Source organism: Bos javanicus, chromosome 9, assembly GCF_032452875.1.
Source record: "Bos javanicus breed banteng chromosome 9, ARS-OSU_banteng_1.0, whole genome shotgun sequence".
Classification (NCBI taxonomy): Eukaryota; Metazoa; Chordata; class Mammalia; order Artiodactyla; family Bovidae; genus Bos; species Bos javanicus.
In genome coordinates this window covers 26,193,713-26,212,000 of record NC_083876.1, presented here as the reverse complement: position 1 = coordinate 26,212,000, position 18,288 = coordinate 26,193,713, and the positions used below count along the sequence as shown (strand labels likewise).

Below are 18,288 nucleotides of genomic sequence, written 5' to 3'. Positions count from 1 at the left end.
TAAAAACATTAAATACAGAGAACATTATTTATGAAGATATGTCATAAGTCTGTATGTACCACATAACATTGCAGCCAAATATAAAACCTAGAAGTGCAAAGGTAATTTGAAAAAAATATATAGTAAGCAATTTAAATATTCCTCTTTCAGAATCCGATTGAGGAGATAAATAATGAGCCCATAGAGAAGTTGACTTAAACCATCAAAGCTGTGGTTTAATATAAATCTATATAGAATGTTACCTTTCTTGATTAAATATTTTAATGTCCAAAACACATTTTAAAAGATTATGTAATTGGCTAGAAAAACATTAATATTCCAAATTTAAGATTTTTATAGTTTACTTTTTTCATAATCAAGTAGAGTTGAAAATAAATTTAGAAAAAAGTTACTGAAAAAACTACATAGAAATTAAAAAACACTTAAAGAGGGAGTAAAAATGGATTATAAACTGCCTAGAAAATAATGAAGAGAGAACATTTCATACCAGAATTTTTGGAATGTAGCAAAAACTCTGTTCATTGCTAACGAGTAAAAGCAGAAAACAAAGTGATCAGAAGAAGCTAGGAAAAGAATAACAAAGTGAAACAAATCAAAGCAGGAAGAGCATAATACTAATGTAAAAATCAAAAGAAAGGAAAACTAAAAGGGGGGAAAAAAGCAATATAAAGGACAAGAAAGCCCAAAGCTAATAATTTTAAGAAACAAAATGTCATTTTGAGAGCCTGATTTAGGGACCAAAGTAAAAGAAATGAAAATGAGAAAGAAACAAGATGAGAAAAGAGAGAAAAACCACAGAGAGAATATTTCTCAACAAGAATATTCTCAATAAGAGAATACTCAGTTGCAACAAAGGTAAAAATCTAGGAAACAGATTTCCTAGTTTTCTTCCCACACACACCTAGGTAAACACATTTTCCAAGAGAGAATGGAAGTTACCTTGGTGTGTGCAGGAAGAAAACTGGGAAGCTACTACATTGCCCTTCTCAGCTGGCATGTCTGTTTTGCAATACGTCTGTGTGTGTGCTCAGTCGTGTCTGACTCTGCATCTCCATGGACTGTAGCCGGCCAGGCTTCTCTGTCCATGGGATTTCCCAGGTGAGGGTACTGGAGTGGATTGCCATTTCCTTCTCCAGGGGATCTTCCCCACCCAGGAACCAAACCAGCATTTCTTGTGTCCCCTGAATTGGCAGGCAGATTCTTTACCATCTGTACCACCTAGAAAGCCTTTCCTTGAACCTTTTACCTTAAATATGCCCTTACTTGAGTTAGTGGCTCTAGTTCGGCACTAATATGCATAAATCCTCAAAATTACCTGTATTTGCAAAATTTTACTTTCTTATTTCACTTTTCAGACTTGTTAAACGAATTTGTAGAAGGGCAAAATAGTTTTCCATAACTAAACCACCAGCTTTTGGTTTTGTTTGCTTTTGACATTTTTAGGATATTTAAGCATATTTTGAAAGTCAGGGAAAAGATACCAATGAAGAGGAGGGGAAAGAAGTTATAAAAGGTCTCTTGTGAGCTCTGTAAGTTCTTTTTTAAAGTTTAAAGTTGTTTCTGAAATTTTCACTTGCCCTTTTAATTGAAATTAAACCTCAGAGTAAAACAAAATTTAAGCCTTCCTTCTCCCACTAGAGTAATACTGATTATTAATCTTTGGTACTGGATTGACTCAATTTACTAAGTCACTTCAGTTGTGTCTGACTCTTTGCGACCCTCTGGACTGTAGCTCACCAGTCTCCTCTGTCCATGAGGATTCTCCAGACAAGAATACTAGGGTTGCCGTGCCTTCCTCCAGGGGATCTTCCCAATGTAAGGTTCAAACTTGTGTCTTTTACATCTACCTGCATTGGCAGGCGGATTCTTGATCACTGGCGCCACCTGGGAAGCCTAAAAAATTAACTCAGAGAGTCCTCTAAACAACCAAATTCTATCAGTAAATTCCAGCTTTTACAGATGCTGGGCAAGGGAAACATTTAGCAACTAGTAAAGGACCAGAGGGTTTCCCAGGGGGCACAGTGGTAAAGAACCCGCCTGCAGTTATTCAATCTGGAAGAAATGGGGGGTTTTATATCTTTATTTCTTACTATTTTATTTTCAGTTTTCTTTTTCTCTTCTTGCATTTGCTAGCTCTAGTCAATGTTTAGTAATGGTGGCAGTGCATATTCACTCCGTTTCCATTCTTAAGAAAGAACTTTCAATATTTCATCATGGAATATTATGTTTACTGAGTTTTCATCTCTTCCGAGTTTGCTAAGATTTTAGCATAACTGAATGTTGAATTTATCAAATAACCTTTCCTCTTTCTATTGAGAAAATCATATGATGTTTCTCCTTTATTTATTAATGTGTGAGTTATGGCAATGGGTTTTTGAATGTTGTCATTCTTGCATTCTTGGAATAAACCTGCTTTGATTATATTATCTTTTTCATGCATTATCTGGATTGGTTTGTTAATGTTTTGTTTAGAATTTTTGTATCTGTGTTTACAAAGAGATCAGTCAGTAGTTTTTCTTGGTTGCAATACCCTTATCAGATTTTGGTATCATGAATATGCTGGCCTGATAAAACAACCTGAGAAGTGATCTCTCCCCCTCTTTTTATCATTATTCACTAAGAGTAGTTCGGTAGTGTCAGTGTTATTTCATCCTTAAGTTCTTAGTAGAATTTACCAGCAAGTCACCTGGGGCTGAAGTTTTCTGTGTGGGAATATCTTTTTCCTCTGTTGCTTTTTAAGTTACTTTCTTTGTATTTGGTACTTGGGTATCTAAGTGTGATTTTTATCAAAGGCATCTACACAATGATCTATAATATCTGCTGAGCCAGCAAAAGAGCATATTTGTCAGTAAAGCAGCCACCTTCCTCTCATTAATGATAAAATTATGGAGAAATCCATGAACCTAAAAATGAATCTGCCTTTATGGTGTTCCACAAGTAATTAATGCACAGAAAGTGAAAGTCGCTCAGTAGTGGCTGACTCTTTGCAACCCCATGGACTGTAGAATTCTGCAAGCCAGCATACTAGAGTGGGTAGCCTTTCCCTTCTCCAGAGGATCTTCCCGACCCAGGGATCGAACCCAGGTCTCCTGCATTGCAGGCGGATTCTTTACCAGCTGAGCCACCAGAGAAGCCCGAAGCACAGAAAGTGCTTGTAACAGTGCCTGGCGTAGATGAGGTGCTGCTTACATTTCCTGACTGTTGTTATTGCTTTCGTTGTTGTGTTCTCTTCTCCTCTGCCATATCAATGTGCTTCTTTTTACCGATAGAGGAAATCTGAAATCACTTGGTTTTAAGTGAACAAAAGACTGTATAAAGCACGCTGTATACTCTCATGACCAACCAAGATCAAAACATGTAAACCATGTGTTTGATAAACTGAGCCTTGAGTCCAAGGTTTATATTTTCTGTCTTTTTCTTTGGAAGAGTTCTGTCACTTTTCCAGTTGTCTCCCTCACCTGTGTCACTGAATTACTTTTGAGTTATCCCAAGTGGCAAATTAGCCATCTAACTTGAACATTAAGTGGGTAACTGTGTCTCTTACTAACGCCCTTGGAGACTGTTTTAGAATTAAATAATTTTGTCTTCAAGAATGGACATGCTTTTGTTCAGATTTGGAGAGCCTATTTTTCAGTGATATAAATAGCAGTATTAGCGTTGAACACAACAGAAATTTAGACCTTTGTTTTATTATACTAGTACAAAAATTTCTATAAATAGATGTTAGATGACATTACTGAAACTAAGTTGATATTAAAGAATTATTGTCATTTAAAAAATATTTGGTATAGTGATTATATATATTTTAAAGATTTCTTATTTTCTTTAGACTCATACTGCAATATTTATGAGTGAAATGCCATGATGTCTGGTATTTGGACTAAATAATATGGGAAGACTGTAGTAGGTCAGGGCAGAAAAAAAATAAAATTGACCAAGCTGAAGCATGGGTACTTAAGGGTTCATAATACCAATCTGAAGATTTGTGCATATGTATATGTGTTCCTAATAATTTTAAATTTGGGGATAGAATATTAAATGAATTGAAGAAGAAGAAGAGGAGTCGCTCAGTTGTGTCCAACTCTTTGTGACCCCATGGACTATAGCCTACCATGCTCCTCTGTCCATGGGATTTTCTAGGCAAGAGTACTGGAGTGGGTTGCCATTTCCTTCTCCAATTAAATACCACTAAATTCCAAATTGCTAGAAGAGGCTATCAACACAAATTTAATTACTGTATTCTCAAGTTCCATGAGGGCAGGATTCATGGTTTAAGCTACTTTATATCCTGGACTTTTATATCCTTTACCTGTAATATTATAGGAATTTAATATATGTTTTGAGGATGAATTAATCTTTACTAAATTTGCTGTGAGTCATTTCCAGCAAGTATCACATACCCATGTAAACTGTTGTTTTATTAGAAATTCTCAATAAACTGTGTTTTATTAGAAATTCTCAATAAACTGTGTTTTATTAGAAATTCTAATTTTATTAAAATATTAATCACACCCACCAATCATCAGGTTATTTCAAGCCCAAAACCTGGAATTCTTGACTCCTGCCTTTACTTCATCCTCCATATCTGGTTCACCACCAAACCCCATTGGTTGCATTTCGGAAATGCATCTCATGTCTGGCTACCTCTTGCTACCTAGTTCAGTCCCCTGTCGTCTGCTGCCTGGATAACTGCAGTAGTCAAGTGCCACTGGTAGAAAGAACCAGAGGACCTCCTGCTCCCCTCTCTGGTCCAGTGTGTCCTCTGGGAAGAGCCAGGATGATCTCTTTGTAAAATGTAAGTCGGGGTATGTCACTCCTCACAAAACCAGTCGGCGATTCATAGTGAACTTAGAATAGGATCCACACTTCCGGTCACAGCCAGCAAGGCCTGCGTTTCTGGCTCACTTGGTACATGTTTCAGTTGCTCAGTTCTGTTCCCTGCACACAGGCGCGACAGCACTTTCTGCCCTGGAGCCATGGTCCTTGTTTCCTTGGCCATTCAGTCCCTCCTGCAAGTTCTCTGCATGACCGGCCCTTTTGTTCTTAGCCATCACCTCTTCGGAGATATCTTCTTTGATGTGTAGTTGCTTCATAGGTAGACGGATTCCAGTCTACCTGATTCATTTAGTTGTTTATCATGTGTTTCCTCCAATAGAAGCCCTGTATCTCTTTCTCTCTTTGTCTTCTCATTTCCCCAGAATCCATCATAACAAACCAAACCTGTAAAAACCACTTTTAGTTGAAATCTAAGATGTGATACAGTTGTAGGATGCAGTGTTATATTATGTGTCTCTAAGAAAATTAAAATGATACTAATTAAACTTGGCACAGTGTTAAATACTATCAATTGTAAGATGGCCTTGACTTTTGAAATATTAAAATGTTGAAAAAAATGCATCTTTGAATTGCTGAATTATGTACCTTGTTGAATAAATAAGTGAATGTACTTTACTCAATCATGATTATTATTTTTTAGTGATCTTTTGAGGAAATAAATTCTGAAAAAATAGACATGTACAGGCCAGAGATTGCCTAGGTCATGAGTAGTGTTTTATTATGAAAAAGGGGATGTTAGTATGAAGAAGTATGAATAATGCTTGTATGAGTAATTGTTCCAACTGCCAATTATTATCTTACCAGCAATAATTCAAATTTTATGGGCCTCGAGTGGGCCAGGAAACTTGAATTCTCAACAGACACTTTGAGAGACTCATGCAGTCTGGAAGTAGATTCAGGCCCTGTGCTGTAAAAGGAGGGGAGACAAATAAAATAGGAGGTTGGGATTAACACATGCACACTACTATATATAAAAGAGTCAACAAGGGCCTACTGTATAGCACAGTAAATTCTACTCAATACTGTAATAACCTACATGGGAAAATAATCTGGAAAAGAATAGATATATGTATATGTGTAACTAAATTATTTTGCTCTACACCTGAAACTAACACTCCACTGTAAATCAACTATTCTTCTTGCATGCATGCTCAGGCGTGTCGCTTTGTGACTCCATGGACTGTAGCCCACCAGGCTCCTGTCCATGAAATTTTCCAGCCAAGAATACTGGAGTGGGTTGCCATTTCCTACTCCAGGGGACCTTCCCAACTCAGGATCAAACCTGCATCTCTTGCGTCTCCTGCATTAGCAGGCGGATTCTTTACCACTGTGCCACCTGGGAAGCCCAAATCAACTATATGCCAGTATAAAATAAAAATTAAAGAATTTTAGCTCATAAAAATAGCAGTTTCTTATGATTTTATGTAATAGTTTTCTTTTGATATTAATACATAACTTAACTTCATTTTGGTCAGAGAATATTAGAGTGAGGATTTTAAACCAAAGGTTTAAAATATTGACACACAAAGTCCTGGTTTCCACCATTTTTGTTTTCTATTTGTGGGATTTTAAAATATTATATGTATAACCAGAAATTTTCAAATAAAAATCCTAAATAAAAAAAAAATTAAAGAAAAACATGAAGGCTAATAAAAAGGGAAGAATACAAAAAAAAAAGGAGGGAAGACAGAAAAGATGGGGACAGGCGTTGGAGAGTTGGTAGTGGGAGGATAATGGGACATTATCATATTGCTTCTGTTTAATAAAATATGAGATCATTTGGCTCAGTGTAGCAGGGTAGAGATTTTGGAGCTTTCAGAGAGAAGAGAAGGTATGAAGTAGGCAAAATGCAGAGGGTGTGAAGCAAAAGGAAACGGTTCTTTGGGAATGGAATAGACTTGCAGACAGATATTTGAGAAGCATGAAGAAGATGAGGCTTTGTTTGGACATCAGACAGTAGGTGTTGCAGTGTGATATGAACACCTGCTGCTGACAGGGGAACAAAAGGACCCACTCCCTTGAGCTGCTTGGATTGTCTGGTCCCTGTACTGCATTCCATTTCTTTAAGACCTGACTACCTGGGTGGCTGTGGAATTACTACTTCCATTGTTACTATTTATTTACTTAAATAAACTTAGAGGCAAGGGAGGGGAGGTTAAACATTGACCTGGGAGTAAAATATTCCAGCTCTTACTCCCGCAAGTATGCGGCTCCCCAGTAAGCAGGAGTCACTTGAGATGTACCAAGTGAACTCTTCTGTGTAGAATGAAGAGAAATTGTCTTTTCACATGCAAAAGACAGAAGTTTTCAATTTTCATAGGTGTCTACTTCAGACTCCTAAGGTGGCTTCATACTCTGCGCTCTTGTTCGGATCCCAGTTTATCTGCACAGCCTCTGACTTCAGCTATAACTTAAAATAATTTAATATAAAGCATAATTTGGGTTGTAATAACTAACAAGTATAATAATAAGATCTGATTGTAACTATAAGCAGACTCATCAAAAAAGTAGAAAAAATTGCTTTGGGCTAATACTTGAAAAGCATCTCTGGACCATCTTTATACAATAGTAGCACAAGTGGAATGGCACCCCACTCTGGTACTCTTGCCTGGAAAAATCCCATGGACGGAGGAGCCTGGTAGGCTGCAGTCCATGAGGTCCCTAAGGGTCGGACACGACTGAGCAACTTTGCTTTCCCTTTTCACTTTCATGCACTGGAGAAGGAAATGGCAACCCACTCCAGTGTTCTTGCCTGGAGAATCCCAGGGACAGAGGAGCCTGGTAGGAGGCCATCTATGGGGTCGCACAGTCAGACACGACTGAAGTGACTTAGCAGCAGCAGCATAAGATGATATGGAAACTTATATTTCAACAGGTCAGTACTAATAAGGTGGCTTATCCAAAGTTAGATGTTTTTCATTATCAGTCTGGCTTATGTTCTTTACTGGTATTAAATATGTCGTTCCCAGGCATCCTATAGAGTGTAGCTTCTTACCTACCTTTCCTCGAGAGAAACAGCAAAGTTCAAAGTTACTATGAACTTAGGGTCTTTGTTAATTGCTCATTATAGATGTTTTCTTTCCTCAGATCTGGTGACTTTTTCGCATTCCTCTCTCCATCGTAATCGTGGGCTTTTCTTATTAAGGTCAATGAGTTTCACCTTCTCAAAATGTCAAGTTCACCAAGTGAGAAAGAAATGGTTTGGGGTTGTTTTCCATTTAGAGCTTTCACTGCCTCCCTTTGCTACCCTAAGATGGGCAAAAAGAGACTATGATGCCAGGACTGTAAAGGGTTTTTGTTACTATTTATGGAAAACAAGCCCAAGTCATCCTTAAAAAGTAGTTTATTTTTTTTTAATCCTTTGAAACTTGTGTCCACACTTTGTACTTGAGTTTTATACTGTAATTTTTAATGCTAGCCATTTCTTGAGTTCTTTATCCAATAAATAGTAAATGTGTCATTCCAGTACATTCCCTCTCCCCTCTCCTAATCTAACTCTGTAGTTCTTTAAAGGAGTTCATTTTATAAATTACTTCAGAAGCAGCCAGATCTCAGAGGGATTTTTTTTTTACAGTTTTATGATTGGTTTAATTTTCTTAGTTGTGCGTATGAGTCTCATGACATGGGAACAGTTATATGTTCTTTACCTGGGAAAGTCAGGGGAAAGGGTTTTTTCTTTTTAGCAATAATTTTTAGACTACTGGATGTTGCACATATAAGTAAAATTCTATTTTCTTTTGGTCTTCTTAAAGTTAAATGTGCCCTAAGTCTAGTGCTGAGTAAGGCTATGCCACCTGGTGGTTATTGATCCCTGGGTCTGGAATCAATATCCCTGGAGAAGGAAATGGCAGCCCACTCCAGGATTCTTGCCTGGGAAATCCTGTGGACAGAGGAGGCTGGCAGGAACTTTGTAGTAAGGTTGAAAAATCTGAAACACCTTTTCATCCAAGCTGTTCTTTTATTTGGCTCATTGTCTGAATGCTGTCTCATCCTGCAGGTTGCAGAGGATTGAATGATAATTTGCTTCCCAGGTGAGCCTGTGATGTAGGCCCATTCCAGTTCTCATATTTGATAATCATTATATTTAATGATAGAGAATGCTTAAATGCCCTATCAGTCATTTTGGAGACATTATATAGTAATTATTTGGTATCACCTGACAGGTACCAAAGTGATTATCATTTATTATGCTACGGAATCATGAAAAGTGACAGATAATCCTTTGCTATAATTATGAAATCAGCATTACCATATGCAAAAAGAAGAGAAATGTAATAACCAGGGCCTTTTCTTTCTCTCCCATTTGTTCTTTCACACAGGTACAGCTTGGCCAAGTGGAAATCAAATGCCCTATCACTGAGTGCTTTGAATTCCTGGAAGAAACAATGGTTGTCTATAACCTGACACATGAAGACTCCATCAAATACAAGTACTTCTTGGAACTTGGCCGTATTGATGCCAGCACCAAGCCATGTCCCCAGTGCAAGCACTTTACAACCTTCAAGAAAAAAGGACATATTCCCACCCCTTCCAGATCAGAAAGCAAATACAAAGTAAGCATGTTCACCAGAGTTGTGGGTTAGATGTCACATAAAGAGAGCAGCCAAGTTAGGCCAACTTGTGGTAGGCATTAAGTGGGCTTCCTTCCCCTATCGGAGTCCAAGGTGAGTGTACAACGGCTGTAGTTCTGAAAAATGTGTGGTTTGGGGATGCCGCTAATAGGAGAGTACTCGTGAGGATTTAATTAAAGTTCTCCTTTGGCTTTAACCTGTTTAAAATTCACTCATAGCCAAATTAAAAGACTAATTTTTAAAGTAATTATCACTGCTGTTACTAAATATTAAATAAATGTGTGTTAGTTGCTCAGTCGTGTCCAACTCTTTGTGACCCCATGGACTGGAGCCTGCCAGGCCCCTCCATCCATGGAATTTTCTAGGCAAGAATACTGGGGTGGGTTGCCATTCTCTTCTCCAGGGGATCTTCCCGACCCAGGGATCAAACCCAGGTCTCCTGCATTGCAGGCAGATGCTTTACCGTCTGAGATGTTTTTCAGTGGACCCAATGTGAATCTATCTGTAATAAGTAAAATAGTGTAATATGCTATTTATTCATTTATTCAGCAAATACAAAATGCCAGTATATGCTGGGCAGTGTGCTAAGTTTGGGGGATTCCGTGGCAAACGTGACATAGTTCTTGCTCAAAAGATGTCTAAGGAAGGTGAGAGAGTCATATGTTCTAAAATGATAGTGCAGTATGAGTAGTCATAAGGGGGAAAGGCGGGGATGGGATGCATTGGGAGATTGGGATTAGCATATGTACAAAATAGGCAACTAATGTGAACCTACTGTGTAGCACAGAGAAGTTTATTCCATGCTCTGTGATGACCTAGATGGGAAGGAAATCCAAAAAAGGAGGGGATGTATGTGTATGTACAGCTGATTCACTTTGCTGTACAGTATAAACTAACACAACTCTCCTCCAGTGAAAACTTAAAAAAATAATACGAGTAGTCATAAAACAAAAATGTGAAACCCAGTAGACTTGTGCTTTGAGAACACCAACAGAAGAGGGGGGCTGGCATGTCAGGAAAGGCTTCCTGGAGAAGATGCGGTTCTCCAGGCAGATAAACAGGGGAGATCATTTCAGAGCAAGGGAGGAGTAAGTGCCAGGCCCAGAGGCGGAGGCAGGCTTGCTGAAAGTAAGTGCTTGGTAGAACTAGTGGAAAGAGAATAAGAACAGACAGCAGCTCAGGGATTTAAGAGCAGATCATGTTGAGTCTTTCACCCTGTAACTCAGGCTTGAATTTAAGTCTGCTGGCGTTACAGAAAGGTCATTCTGGCAGCATACGGAAGGTATCAGAAGAGGGCAAGACTGAAGGCAGGGAACACAGCAACAACAGCAGGAGCAACCCTCGCCCCACTGCCCTGACTGTACCCTGGAATCTCCCGGGGTCAGGCACACCAGTTCGCAGTCCCTAAACCCTCCCAAACAACTGTCTTCCAAATTTTTGAACCTCACCAAGTGGCTCTGATAGGCGGCAGAACTGGGAACCTTGGCAATAAGTGAAGCAGAAGTAAATACAAACTAAATGTTGTTGATCAGGAAGCAGTTAAAAGTCTTGGTAATAGGTGAGAGATGGAAATCTCAAAATAAAGTGAAACTCTTTTTTTTATATTTTATATTTTTTTATATTTATTTTATTAAGCAGCTCAAGAAAACTAAAGCTAGTACAGATTTGAGGGATGGTTATTATTGTTTTTCTTAATTAATTTTATAGAAGAGATGATCTATAACAGAAGTGGTAAATAATCCCCCTGTTCTGTACTCTACAGAGTTCTAGGGATAATTCAAATAATTTCTGAAGCAGTGATTGTTTACCACTTAGTACATTGTTTTATATGGAGAAGGAAATGGCAACCCACTCCAGAATTCTTGCCTGGGAAATCCCATAGATAGAAGAGGCTGCGATGCTACAGTCCGTGAGGTCTCAAGAGTTAGACACAACTTAGTGACTAAACCAGCACCACCCACAGTGTTCACATAGCATTTTCATCATTAAACTCCAGGTTCTCACATTTGCATTAACTACCTGATTTACATGCCCATACCTGCCTGGATCATATGAGTAAAGAGAACACAGACATGGATACTCTAGCAAAGGAACTATGACATTCATGATTACAGTATGGCACCCTAAACTGATCCCATTTTGGGGGATTAACCAGTGGTTATTTGTTAGGTTGACTGAATTTTTTAAAATTCAATTTTCCTAATAACAGAATCCAAATTGGTATAATTTGTCATAATTTCAAGAGTAGTGAATTCAAGTATTTGAATGCAATAAATTGAGTCATGAGGCAACAGAAACAGAGAAAAGCTTACTGCTAATATCTAACATGTTTGAGCAATGTAAAATCTCTTCATAATATTCCTTAGAGTCCGTATTGTGTTTTGCATATATTGATGAAACCCTTAGAATAGATATTTCAGTATTCTTTCTGAGTCAAGTCATATTAATAATATCCTGATCCAAGATGTCATTCTTTGAGGATTGATTGTAGTTTCTGCTGTCAGTTCAGAGGCACTTAACATCTAAGGTTAAAATTGCTTCAAAATATTATGGCTATTTTATACCAGGAAATACTTTTAGTGGATTCCCAGATGGCTCAGTGGTAAAGAATCCGCCTGCCATTGCAGGAGACAGATTTGATCCCTGGGTCGGGAAGATCACTTGGAGTAGGAAATGGCAACCCACTCCAGCATTCTTGCCTGGAAAACTCCATGGATAGAGGAGCCTGGTGGGCTATAGTCTGTGGGGTCACAAAGAGTCAGACACGATTGAGTATGCACGCATATACTTTTAGTATATCACACATGTTACGTCATTTGAATATTCCATTTAAATAGCTTTTTGTAAGTTTTTTGTACTCTGCAGATGGAAAAAGGATAAACAGACTATATCAACAAGCAGGAACAAGAATTCTTAAGGGCCAGCTTATCTTTCCAGGCCCTCACTCAACATCTTTTGGCAACAGTTCAGTAAATAGAGCTTTTCATTATGTTCTGAACTCCACAAAATTATTGTTATATGAAATAGAACAAGCACATTCCTGAATTGAGAAACTTACGTTGAGACAACCTTGCCTGTGGACAAATCCAGTCTTTCTCATTCCTAGCATTTGTCTTCTCACCCCTGAAACTCACGAGGCCAAGAAGTTTTACCATTCCACTTCTATGAGATTGATTTCACTTGCCATTTAGAAATCTAATTTCTAACCTAAACAGTTTCTATAATTCATTAATGCGGCTCCAAATGCATGTTAATACAAAGAACTAGTTAGCTTGGAGAAAATTTAAATGGCTGGGCTGTAACGTGCTCAGGCGACGCCTGGAGACAGGCACATCACCAGCACCTGAAGGTTTTCTCCATGGCAATTATCATCCGGGATTTTATGGTGTGTTTGTGTGGTTATTTGCTTAAAGTCTCTCCCACTGGTCTCTAGGAGACCAGGTCCAGACTTGCTTACTGCTGATAACCTGTGTCAAGCACTCTGTCTGATATTCTCTCAAAATACATTTCATGAGGGAACTAATCAATGGGCCAGTGCATAAATAATAATGTGTACTGTAATAAATGTGGGTGGAAAATGCTGAGCGTGTAAGAGAAGAAAGGGCAGGAGAGGTTGGGAAAGCTTCATTAAAGGGCAAATGCATTAAGCGAAACCTTGAAATATTGAATTTGCTATGCTGGAAAAGATGGGTCAGAGCACAGGCTTCAAACCAGATTTAAATTCTCAGCCTGCCATATGCTAGCTCTATAACCCTAATAACAGCTTCTGCATCTTTTACTGGTGGTAGAAATAATACCTGTCATAAGAGTGTAATAAGGATTAAATAAGATCACACATATAAAGTGCATAGCACCATGTCTGATATAGCCTAAGTGCTCAACACATGCTAGAATTAGTATGCTTATTATCATTATTAGGAAAAGTCAGCAGAACAACCTGGGTTATTAGGGAGGTGATGGAGGAGTCAAAAAGAATAGAGGTGGAATAAAAGATTGGGCGACTGATGGATGGTCAGAGTGAAAGGGGGATGAAACAGACTTTAAGTTCTTTTTTTTTTTTTAATTTTATTTTATTTTTAAACTTTACATAATTGTATTAGTTTTGCCAAATATCAAAATGAATCCACCACAGGTATAAGTCCTTTGAGTTTAAAGAACCTTTGAAGCATCAGAGATGTCCAGGAGGCTTGGATCTAATGCTAGGAGTGATCTGATGGAAATCATTAATATTTGGGAAGAGGAGGAGGTCACTGAATTCACAGAAATGAAAACTATATGTTTGGGAGGTAAAAAGTTAGTTTCTCATGGGAAAGAATAGAGGATTGCAAATAATTTAAATATACTTACTTTACTCCTAGGAGTTTTACTGAGGTACGGGCAATTCTGGGTTTCCTTCTTATTTCCAAGTGTAGACCAAGAAATGATTCTCCTTTTCACATTATTTGGAGTAAGTTGAAGAACATGCATAAATCAACAAGGGAACATTTTGGAAATAATCCTTTTTATGGTTTCCTTGAGGCAAAACTCACAGTCATCCCCACTCTTCTTCCCGCAAATATTAAGCTGAACCTTGATAATTCACGGAATGGTGCTTTGACTCATCATAAGATGAAAAAAGCCAATAAAACATCCTGGGGAAACTCCCTCTGTAGTCTTACCTTATGTCTTATGCATTACTTTCCCTCTTGTAACTATAAATCTTCTGGTTAGAAGTCACAGTTCATAAAACTGCACAAATACATTATTTCTTCATGTGAGAGAGAACTTTTCTAAGATCTTTACGAATGTAATCAAGTCAATGGGTCTGTTGCTCCTAACTGATAGACTTTAAAATATGCGTAAGTGAAAGGCTGGAATTCTGGTACTACCCAACTTACTTTCTTCCTGTGTCTGTTATTCAGTCTCCAATGACCTGTCCTATACTCCAGAAAGATGCCTCTTTGGCATCTTTTGGACTGCTTCTCCACGCTTCCTTAGCATCTCAATTTCTGTTTGGGTTTAGCCAAGGGTTGGCATTGGCAGGGAAGGAGAGAGTGGAAAGAGAGCATAGTGCATGCATTATTCTGTCCATGGGATTTCCCAAGCAAGAATACTGGAGTGGGTTGCCTTTTCCTTCTCCAGAGGATCTTTCCAACCCAGGGATCGAATCTGAATGACCTGCAATGCAGACAAGTCTCCTGCATTGTAGGTGGATTCTTTACCAACTGAGCCACTAGGGAAGGCCCATTCCCTTCCTGCTTCAGTGCAAAGCTTTAGCAGAGCTGTGTCCCTCCATGACTGTGGCTTTCCTCTAGAGGGTGCTCCCCTGCCCCCTCCCATGTTTCTAATGCTCACTAGGCTCCAGAAAATTCATCCCTTGTCTCTTTGGCCCTAGGAGAGGCAATGACTTCCTACTACTTGAGCTTCTAGGGAACTGCCAGTCTTTTGTTCAAATCCACCTGCACCTCTTCAGTCATACTTCTGATAAACAATTTTCATATATATATACATAGATTAAAAAGTCAATAAAATGTGCTTAAGCTTCCTTCTAGTAAAGACAGTCTGAGAATTTTTTTTTCCATCTGTAAAAATGTTTACAGCTTTCCCGTGGAAGTGCAGTTAGTGCTGCTCTGCTCCTCAGTTTTCCCTCGACACCATCACTTTAAATTGACAGTGTTTACAAATTGAGAGTCAGCTTGTGCATCATCAGCCTGGCAAGATCAGTTTAGCTCATGACACACTGAATTCTCTTGGCAGTAATGCATCATGAATGTCAGGAGCTGAGAGAAAACAAGTGTAGTTTCTTAAATGATTGTTGCTAGCATAGCTTTGTGAGGGAGATAAAGATGGCATTCTTGATTCTGGTTTGAAGAAGCCATTTGTAGGGAGGGATCAGTTAGGAGGTTGGGAGTAACGTAGACACACTGAGCAAGTGAAGTCGCTCAGTCGTGTCCAACTCTTTGTGACCCCATGGACTGTAACCTGTCAGGCTCCTCCGACCATGGGATTTTCCAGGCAAGAATACTGGAGTGGGTTGTCTTTTCCTTCTCCAGGGGATCTTCCCGACCCAGGGATCGAACCCGGGTCTCCTGCATGGCAGGCAGATGCTTTACCATCTGAGCCACCAGGAAGCTGGTATAGACACACTACTATATATAAAGTAGATAATCAACAAGGACCTACTGTATAGCATAGGGAACTCTACTTAATATTCTGGAATAACCTAAATGGTAAAAGAATCTGAAGAAGAACGTGTGTGTGCTCAGTCACTTCAGTCATGTCCGAATCTTTGCAACCCAGTAGACAGTAGCCCACAAGGCTCCTCCGTCCATGGGATTCTCCAGATGTGAATACTGGAGTGGGTTGCTGTGCCCTCCTCCAGGGGATCTTCCAGACCCAGGGATCAAACCTGTCTCTCCTGTGTCTCCTACGTTGGCAGGTGGGTCCTTTTCCACTAGCACTAACTGGGAAACCCCTTAAGAAGAACAGATGTATACGTATAACTGAATCACTTTGTTGTACACCTGAAATTAATACAATATTATAAGTCAACTAAATTCTTTAAAACAGAAAGCCATCGTAAACAGAGCGTGTTATGTATGTGTCCACTGAAAAAATGTGTCATGCTCAATTACAATGCAAGACCTAATAATTTTATTAGAATGCATTTGTACTTCTAGTTTCTAATGAGGTGCTTTGCTGAAATTGTTCTTTGTTTCCTTTCTTGATGCATAAATTAGCCATAATATTTTACAGAGCCTTTCCTTGTGCATGAAACTTCTAACAACAAAAGCCAAATATTGAAATTCATTTGAAATTTTAGCCTACATCTGACCTTAAAAAAGAAAAAAAAAAACTACAGTAATTTTAATATTAGAGGCTCATGGCTTCTGTGAATTGACCTGCCATAGGATTGAGAACTGTTTGTTTTTCTCACTTTATCATATCACCCCTTGGATTTTTAGCACAAGAGACAAGTGAAGAATCATTTCTTTTTGATGACCTGCTGAATAGTGGGTAAGCCAAGTCTGGTGTTCATTGTAAAATGTTCTGTAAGATGTTAGGACTGTACATTTCTCACCTACTTTATTCTGTATTCCTGCTGCTGCTACTGCTAAGTCGCTTCACTCATGTCCAACTCTGTGCGACCCCATAGATGGCAGCCCACCAGGCTCCCCCGTCCCTGGGATTCTCCAGGCAAGAATACTGAAGTGGGTTGCCATTTCCTTCTCCAATGCATGAAAGTGAAAAGTGAAAGTGAAGTCGCTCAGTCGTGTCCAACTGGCAGCAACCCCATGGACTGCAGCCTACCAGGCTCCTCTGTCCATGGGATTTGCCAGGCAAGAGTACTGGAGTGGGATGCCATTGCCTTCTCCGATTCTGTATTCCTACCTTGCCATATTTACCCATTCAGAACTGTAAGGCAGTGGTCCCCAACCTTTTTGGCACCAGGGACTGATCTCATGGAAGACAATTTTTCCATGGACCAGGGAGAGGTGGGTGTTTCAAGGGCATTACATTTTATGTGCAACTCCACCTCAAGTCATCAGGATTTAGATCCCAGAGGCTGGTAGCCTTTGCTATAAGGGAACCCCATGCATTAGTCTGTGTGTGTCAAAGTGTAAAAGTGTTAGTCATTCAGTCATGTCTGATTCTTTGTGACCCCATGGACTGTAGCCCACGAGTCTCCTCTGTCCATGGAATTCTCCAGGCAAGAATACTGGAGTGGGTAGCCATTCCCTTCTCCATGGGATCTTCCCCATCCAGGGATCAAACCCAGGTTGCCTACATTGCAGGTAATTCTTTACCATCTGAGCCACCCTGTATAGCTCCACCTCAGGTCATCAGACATTAGATCCCAGAGACGGGGGCCTTTGCTGTAACGGAATCCCATGCATTAGTCTACATGTGCATAAATCCTCTCTACAAAATGCCTACCAAGTGATCATTCAGACACTGAAGGCTTCCATTGTCAGGGAGCCTGCTAGTTGTAGAATCATTCCCTTCCGTTTTGAAAGATTCATTGTTACCTTCAGGCTGAGATCTCTTTCTCCTGCTTCACCTGTTGGTCACAGAGAAAACTCCCATTTTCTCATGTACACTCTCTACTTAGATGGCCCTCTTGCTGCTTCCGCTGGTATCTCTGTGAGAGGTTAGTCTTTTGTGTTGTCTTCCGAGCAGGGTGTCCTTTTGAAAACTGGATGATGTCATCCTACTGTGGCTAGGGAGTTTGGGTTTATACAAATTGGAGCAGAATCTTCCAGGACTTGATATTCATCTGTGAAGAGATGGGTCCTCATAGACTCAGATACTCTACTGGGTCTTGCTTTCTAGGTTTAGAAGAAGAGTCTATAAATGCTTAAAGATGTTTCCAGGCAAGACGGATTAGTATAGAACAGTGATTCTCAAAGAAAGGAGGAAGGACTGTCTTCAAAGGACAGAATCCCTATTCCCAAGTTCCAATATCCTGTCCTAGAAAAGCTTGCCTCTCAGTTAAAAACAGAAGTTAGTATTGAAGTGAATGTGGGTACATGCATGCTAAGTCACTTCAGCTGTGTCCGATTCTTTGCGACCCTAGGACCATAGCCCATCAGGCTCTTCTGTCTGTAGGATTTTTCCAGGTAAGGATACTGGAGTAAGTTGCTATACCCTCCTCCAGGGGATCTTCCCAACCCAGGGATCGAACCCCAGTCTGTTATGTCTGCCTGCATTGGTAGGCAGGTTCTTTACCATTAGCTCCACCTATTGTGCAATAAATTTGTGTGTTGCTTATGTAAAAGGAGCCTGGAAACCAATAAAAGGTAGTGTGATTTATATGAATAAACACCAGCTCCATTTAGGTTATCTTGTCATGTGTTATTCTGCATTTTTGTCCTTATTTGGTCCCCAACCCTTAGGAAAG

At 39.4% G+C, this 18,288-nt stretch overlaps 1 protein-coding gene and 1 non-coding gene across 2 annotated transcripts in view; one reads left to right on the top strand and one right to left on the bottom strand.

The window, feature by feature from the left end:
- The window catches only part of RNF217 (ring finger protein 217), a 132,414-nt gene that overhangs the window by 69,869 nt on the left and 44,257 nt on the right, over positions 1 to 18,288 (top strand). The window contains exon 2 of the mRNA XM_061427378.1: positions 9,156 to 9,389. Within this exon, the coding sequence (XP_061283362.1) occupies positions 9,156 to 9,389 (234 nt within the window). The remainder of the gene's footprint in view (positions 1 to 9,155; positions 9,390 to 18,288) is intronic.
- On the bottom strand, positions 15,445 to 15,517 carry TRNAG-GCC (transfer RNA glycine (anticodon GCC)). Its single transcript has one exon. It is a non-coding gene; the product is annotated as a tRNA-Gly (tRNA).